At 37.5% G+C, this 7864-nt stretch overlaps 1 protein-coding gene across 3 annotated transcripts in view; it reads right to left on the bottom strand.

Annotated features, from left to right (window-relative positions):
- Positions 1-2142: 2142 nt before the first annotated feature.
- The window catches only part of FGD6 (FYVE, RhoGEF and PH domain containing 6), an 82858-nt gene continuing 77136 nt past the window's right edge, over positions 2143-7864 (bottom strand). For all 3 annotated transcript variants that reach the window (XM_084810257.1, XM_084810259.1, XM_084810258.1), the window contains 3 exons: positions 6011-6139; positions 4146-4294; positions 2143-3515 (listed from right to left, as the gene is read on the bottom strand). In XM_084810257.1, coding sequence (XP_084666383.1) covers positions 3479-3515; positions 4146-4294; positions 6011-6139 — 315 coding nt within the window. In that variant the 3' untranslated portion in view covers positions 2143-3478. The remainder of the gene's footprint in view (positions 3516-4145; positions 4295-6010; positions 6140-7864) is intronic.

Here is a 7864-nt window from a genome sequence, read left to right as displayed (position 1 = left end):
TCCATATTCTGTATAAGGTAAACCTAGTGGCGGCCAGAATATTTAGGTAAAGAGGCAAATGTGCATATTTTGTTTACTCTATTGATGTACATAGTATTTTTATTATATTCAAGAGACTGCTTTTACTTTTGCTCAAGTTAGGGTGCAATTAATGCTGGCTGGGGCATGCTGGGAGTTGTAGGACTTTTTTCTCTAAACATGTATACGATTGCGCTCTTAGATGCTTGGGGAAAAAAGACATTCGCAAGTTTATTTTGATAAAAACTATTTATAACTACTTTCAATTATTTTAATTTGCAATGTAAAAGTTTCCGTTCTTTCATTTACTATTAGACAATACAGTACAATTCTTAAGCACTCAACATAAAAAGTACTTAGAAAATTAGATAACAGTACTTGAAAGAAACAAAATTGTTAAATACCTCTTAAAGTCCCTTCCAAACTTCAGAAGACCACTGTGGTCTTTTAAAAGATATAAACTGAAGTTTGAGGTTCAATCATTTATTTAATTTAAAATTGTGCAGTAATGGTTGAATGTTGCATAATAAATTGCTTTACTGCAGACGCTTAACAATATAAAACAATTAGAAACATGATTGCTTGCCCCATTCTAAAGTGTCTGGTTGATAAGGAATAATATGCTAAAACTAAATGATCATAATTTCCCTTAAAACTGAAAATGTTTAATTATATAGATTGCGATCCACAGGGCCATCTAGTGACATCTGATTCATTTCTCCTGTCTTTCAAATGTCATCCCTGCTTACCAAACCACTTCTGAACCATTTCAAAGTAGTTCGAGGTTCCGCACAAGACGTTTGGAGTGGTGGTGGTAAGACTGAAAAGGCCCAGTATGCCCACACAAATCTAAAGGGGTTCCTGGATTGCAGCTACAGTCTGTTTGCTACTTTCTTACGTTTCTTTTCAAGTACTCTAGAGGCTTAAAATTAGGAGCTGACAAATTTTGACTCAATCTTAATGTAATGTTCTATTTGCTATTTTAAAATATTTTCATAAGCTGTTAGTGCCATTTCCGTTTGGAGCTTGTCATAGATTTATTCAGGGAGAACATTTGTATCTAAATGACAGACTAAGAACTCTTTCTGCTTTTTGTCCATTAAGTATTGAAGACTCCTTATGCTGGAAACTGGGAATGACAGAAATTATCCATCACATCAGTGCTTAACATTGATTCAATTTCATACATAAAATAATCAAATCAGTTCCATAGTACTACTCAAATAATTATAGTGTTCCTCTTGTGGCTCTTATTTTATCCTCTGTACCAAGTCTCTTGAAGAAGGGCCTATAAAATCTACACAGGCCACTAGAGCATGCTTGAGCAGTTCCCAATCATTTCACTGAAACTTGCCCAGGAGTACTGTGCTCATTTCCGTAAGCTGTGCAGTCACATCAACCAGAACATTAGTGCCATCCATGCCTAGTAAAAATACAGACTGCAGGAAAAGTACTGTGGGATGAGGATAAATACATGTTAGGTTGGGTGCCCATAGTCTACAGAAGTGCAAATATTTCTGTGTCAAGAGGAAAAGTTCACTACACTTCTGTTTTTACTGAACACATTTTAAAGCTCACAGAGGTTGGATACCCTTTAGACAAAACTCTGACTTCTAGCACTTCGCTGGCATTTTCCCTTTCATTGTCCCTGCTCATGAAAAAAAATCTTATGCAATCACCATAGGTTTAAGCAGTTAAATGGGATCTACAACACACTCTTCACATTGATTGAGATAGGTGCATTTTTCGATCAGGCTATTCAGAGATGTTCCTCAGTTCAGGGTACATTTAAGTGCATAGCTAGTTCCTCGGTTCAAAACTGACCACTTGAATTTTCTCATTGAAAAACTAATGCCTACTAACAAATCAGGAACAGCAGCCTAAAATGAGCAGTACATTTCCTCGCATAGGCAAGTTAATATAGTTCAGGTGCAATCCTATGCAAGTTTAGGCAGAAAAAAGTCCTACAACTCCCAGCATTCCCCTGCCAGGCTTATTTCTGTCGAAACGTGCAAAAGACGGCATAGAAAATATGTTTCCAAAGATCAAGAAGTCTTTTGGGATCATATGCTGATCTTTGGCAGCAAGACAAGCATTCTGTTAGTGATGCTTTTGATCCAACCATCCTTGCATTAGAAACAAACAAAAATAGAAATAATTTTCTTTTCCCTTGATGTGTACCTGAACTGAGGAATTGTAGGGAAAAATGATTTCATAAGGACTTAGATCAGTTCAGCTACACTCAGAGCTGAACTGTAAAAACCATTAAGAGCAAGGATTTGAACAAGCAACTTGAAGTTGAATACAGAAGTATCTTATTGTCGATATCCAATAGGCTTGGATATAAGAATCTTTTTACTATTCTATGCATTGTTTCTTTGACTTATTCCTACACTTTTCTAGTACTAGTTCCAGTTATTATTTTTTCAAATATTAAATATACCCAAATTACTAATTATGAAAGTACTTAAAAAATATAGTTCAAAGAATGTCTTGAAGGGTCTAGCAGATCAAACTGTGAATGGAAAACTAGAATGAATGACATTTCTTATCAATGTCATTACTCTAAAATATTGTGCATTCTTGATACTACAATTCATTTCAGCTTTTATTAAAATGGTACAGAAAACATTTACTTTCAAGACATTATGTACCATGTTTTACATGATATTGGCTTCGCTGGGAATATATATGACAGAAAAAAGTATGCTAAAAATAAGCTTTTGCCACACTTTAGAAAGAGTACATTGCATATTCATTTTAAAATCTCTTTGGCATTTATCATTTGAAATCACACGTGGTGTAACACTGCAGGGAAAGCAGAGTGACTATCCTTTCAGTTTTCCTTAAAAGTCCAAAAACAGACGGGTGCTAAGAAACTTCCCTGTTTCTCAACTATGGTTCTAATTCTAAGCCTCTTGTGATGCAGGATGTCAAGGGGAAACTTCACAGTCCAGATATGCTGGTGTATTCCATTTCACTTCAAAAAGACTCCATTAATGTAAGCAAAATTATGTCTCCATAGAACCACTCAGAAACCAACTGAGAACATACATAAATGTACTGAACTAAATACGACTATTTTAAGCGCACATATGACAATACTGCAGCAAACCAAAGAGCAATGGCTTGTTTACAGCTTTCCAACAAACAAAATTATCTAAGGTCAAGGACACTTTGGAATTCAATGTGAATTTCAGAAATGATTCTGACCATTAAGTAAAACAGTGGCGGAGTTTAATAAATAACACTTTTTGTATGACAAAAAGACAAGTATACACATTTCTTTAAAAATTATTATGCCTGGAAAAAAGAGGCAGGGTTTCCTAGCTCTGATGAACAAACCAGTTTTGTTTAGGTTGATGTTTGCAAAATTCAGTGACTCTTCACCAAACAGAACTGTAGTGTTCACTTTGTCACCGGATATGTTTACTTTAAACAAAGGACACCACCAACCATGCTATAATATTGTGGCTTCTTGAAAAGCTTCTATCCACCTGTTGGAAAAGGAAAAACATTACTGTGACCAAACAGAATGGTTTTCAAAACTTGCATAGTTGAACACTTTCATTAAAATGTTCAATTACTCAACTCAGTTTGTCATGATCTAAAAATACAATAAAAACCACATTCCCAGGCATTATTAAACAGGTTTCAAAATTCTGAATTAAAAATACAAAGGATCATGGGATTGTAACCCAACTATATTTGGGACAATATGAAATTTAAAGTTGCACGCTACTAATTGATATCCACCATACAAACTTTGAGGAAAAGGTTGTTTTCTCTGTCTTCCTGCTGTACTTTTGTACAAGCAGCAAGCATCTGCTTGTGCTCTCCGCAAAAGTCCAGTGTAAAGGAAAAGATGGTCCTTCCTTTGTTAGGCTTTTTCCTTTCTTTTTGCTGTTCATAGATAATTCAGAAGCGGCATCTCTGTGTTGGGTATGTGAGTCAGGCAACCTGGTGAGTGGGTTTGTGTAACCCTGCCCTATGATTTACATAGGCAGGCCAAATCATAGCTGTACAACTACAAAAAACGTGTAAAACTATAGTAGATATTCTAAAAGTGCTTGTATAGAATCCTGAGTTTCTTATTAGCATATAGGTTGAATAAATGGCCAACTTACTTTTGTGTTGATTGGGAGTCATCTGCTTTGAATATGTAAAATAAAGTATTTTTGTGCAACAAATGGAAAACTTTAGATTCTAAGTGTTCATCTTTGACTTCGGCAACTGTAAATCCCAATAAAGGTTGGCTCTCCAAAGCAGCTACATCCTAATGTTACCAAAAAAATCCAGAATCAGACATGGCTTTCCTATAAATGCAACCATTTGTAAAATAATTTAATTGGTGCTTTCAATGGCATACAAAAATGTTTCAATCTCGAGGCAGTACTAAATCCTTGGGTTGGATCCTAAGGAGACAACCTTTGGATTCAACGCTCTGTTTTATTCCTTTATTTTTCTATTGATATAATACTTGTCTCCTCCGTTCTGCAATTCCTGCCAGAGAAAACTGATAATGGCCAATTCTGCACAAAACAATAAACTAGAATTCCTGAAAATATTGGCTTATTGTTCATAACCAGCATGCTAGTGCACACTGCTTGCTTGGCACCTCCCACCAGCAGAAGCAGTTACAGTAACCAGGAAGTCACCAGGAGGAAAAAGCTTAGGGTTATATCTAAACCAGGACTCCTGGCTTGTTGCTCTCCAACAAGCCAGGAATTAGAAGCCAACTTCAAACACTGGCTTCAGTGTTTGTTAGGAGAACAAACAACAAGGGTTCCCAGTTAGGATATAATGTGAAGCTTTTCCCTCCTGGTGAGTTCCTGTTACTATAGCTGCTCCCACTGGCAGGAGGAGCTAAGCAGGGGCGCATTGCTTGTGAACAATAAGCCAAGATTCTCTAGAATTCTAACTTACCATTTTGTGCGCATGCAGCCATTGTTCACCACTACACCTATTTTTCCCAGACAAAAACAGTCTTGTGGCACCTCAAAGGTAACAAATGTATTCTGGAATACCCTTTCATGTACTACAGCCCACTTTCATCAAGTGCATGGAGTACAACAGAGTTTCTGGTTTATATATAGTACATATGGGTGTGTTGGGGGTGGGAGTAAGAATTATAAACAGTGAGGGCAGAAGGAAATTAAATGCAAAGAATGACAACCACACTATTAACAGTTTTTCTACTCAGTGTTTATTATTAACAGTTGAATTTCATTTCCTTCTGACCTCAAGGTTTACAATTCTCCCTCCACCAGTCCATATACACCACATGTATTGTATATAACACCTGAAACTCTTCATAATGCTCCATGCATCTCATTCATTCATTCATTCATTCCATTTCTATGCCACCCAATAGCCAAAGCTCTCTGGGCAGTTTACAAAGATTAAAACCCTAAAAATATAATATAATAATGTAATATTTGCAAAAAAATATAAAACAATTTTGTACAATCGACAATAAAAAAACCCAGGACCTGTTAAAATTCTTATCATATGCTGTCAAATGCTTGGGAGTAGACGAAAGTCTTAACCAGGCACTGTAAAGATGACAATTTTCGCACCAGGTAGACCTCACTGGGAGAGCATTCCAAAATCAGGGGGCTACCACTGAGAAGGCCCTCTTCCTTGCTACCATCCTCCAAACCTCCCTTGTAGGAGGACCTCTGATGCAGATTGTAGTATATGTGTAGGTTCATACCATGATAGGTGCACTGGCATGATGAAGTGGGCTTTAATGCCAGAATAAATTTGTTAGTCTTTAAGGTGCCACAAGACTGTGTTGTTTTTGCTGCAATAAACTAACACAGCTGCCCCTCTGGAAATTATTTTTCAGATGACTCGTCACTGACTTGATTAAAGTCACCATGTCTGAACAACAATTTGAACCCAGGCCTTTGGGCCCCACTCTAATGTTCTACCCACTTACCCATGAAATGTATTACATTAAATTGAGTTTTAAGTTTTGATTTCTTACCTCACTGGCAGCATATGTGTATAGCACCTTATTTTTTATCACAAACCACAGGTGTTTCCATGGTTTTTTGCTGCCCTTTGATCTGTATAAATAGCCACTCATTGAAGAATCTTCTGTACTTGCTGACACCTACAATTAAAACAAATATGGTACAGTAAAAGTGCATGAATTTGTAGCACAACTGCTACATCCTCCCTGTCCACAAATGTTTTAATATTTGTCTTGGCAACATCAGTACCCCCATCTCTAATATAATCCTGCTAAAAAGGACAAAAATACTTTAAAATTCTAAATGAGGTAAAGAGTATGCAACATATACCAAGTGAGATAAAAATAAAGCATTATCATCATCATCATCATTTATTTCATTTCTATACCACCCCATAGCAGAAGCTCTGGGCAGTTTACAAGTTAGACATTGAGGAGGAAAGAGTTGAAAAGGCACAGTTAAAAAGCCTTGTGGTCAAGACAGCTGGTGGAAGGAGTAGTCAGATATGTTGAGCCAGTATACTGAATAAAAAATAATGTACTATATTGAATACCCGCATATTTCTGGTTAAATTTCCCTAAATACAACAGTTTGTTCAAATACTTGATGTGTTTCAGTCTGAGTAGATTCAAGGGCAATATATCTCACCCTAGATTCTGACCTTTATCTGCACTGTCAAGCATACTTGTCCTACTGCTCTCTAGTTCAGTAGGTAGTACCAGTGATTTGCCTTGGATGAGTAGGGTGAACCTGGACCCAGTGGACAAGCTGGTCTACTAGATACTTAGGTACTTTGGTTTACCCAGCTACCTCTAGGGGCCAGGGCCTTGTGCGGTACCCAAGAGACATCACAATGTTTTTCATCCTGCACTCTCGTTGTAAATGAAAAATATGTGGCTGTTATCTATCATCCATAACTTTAAATGTGACTTGGTTTAGGAATGTACCTCTCCTGCAGGATAAAGAAATACAATCAAAATGTCTGCAGTTGCAACTGGAAGGTTTCTAATGTTAAATTTGTTGGATGCATTTTGGGTAAGGGAACAGTACAGATAAATGTGCAGAATAAGGGAATATTTTTACTAGGAGTATTAGGGCAATTTTCTTTCTCATTCTGAAAATGCAGTGCTTCTCTTCCATCCTCATAATGCTGTCAGGTATGGCACAGGGACACATATGGGTACATTTACTTCTAGTGTGAAGTGCTAAAAAGGATTATAACAGATGTTGGAATATGCAGCACTAGTCACCAATGTCTAACTTGTAAACTGCCCAGAGAGCTTTGGCTATGGGGCAGTATAGAAATGAAATGAATTAATTAATAAAAGCTGACAGTAGTGTGCCAACTGCACGTTCGTAAGAGATGTCTAGGACACATGCCTTAGTTACATCCCTTTTGGATTACTGTAATGTGGGGGCTGCCTCTGAAAAGTGTTCAGAAACTTCACCTGGTCCAGAACGCTGTGGCCAGACTGTTGATTGGGGTTGGTTACAGGGAGCACATGACTACCATGTTACAGCAGCTTCACTGGCTACCAGTCTGTTGCTGAACACAATTCAAAGTGCTGGCTATGACCTATGAAGTCCTATATGGCTTGGGACCAGGCCACCTGAAATATCGCCTTCTCCAATATGAACCTTCCCAGGTTTAAAATCTTAGGTGGAGGCTCTTCTCTTGATCCCGCCACCACTGGAGGCACGTTTGGTTGGTGGGACTTCTCGGTGGCCACTCCCAGGATCTGGAACTCCCTGCCAAGGGAGACTAGGTTGGCTCCCTATCTATTGTCCTACTGCCAACTGGCAATTTTTTTTATTCAGGCAGCTCTTTAGTATGCAAGTTGGTCTTTTGCTGAAAGGGGATTTAA

This window comes from Heloderma suspectum, chromosome 7 (assembly GCF_057233095.1).
Source record: "Heloderma suspectum isolate Gila_16-S chromosome 7, 16-S_ref, whole genome shotgun sequence".
Taxonomy (NCBI): Eukaryota; Metazoa; Chordata; class Lepidosauria; order Squamata; family Helodermatidae; genus Heloderma; species Heloderma suspectum.
The sequence above is the reverse complement of the archived record's forward strand: the minus strand, read 5'-3'. Positions and strand labels throughout refer to the sequence as shown.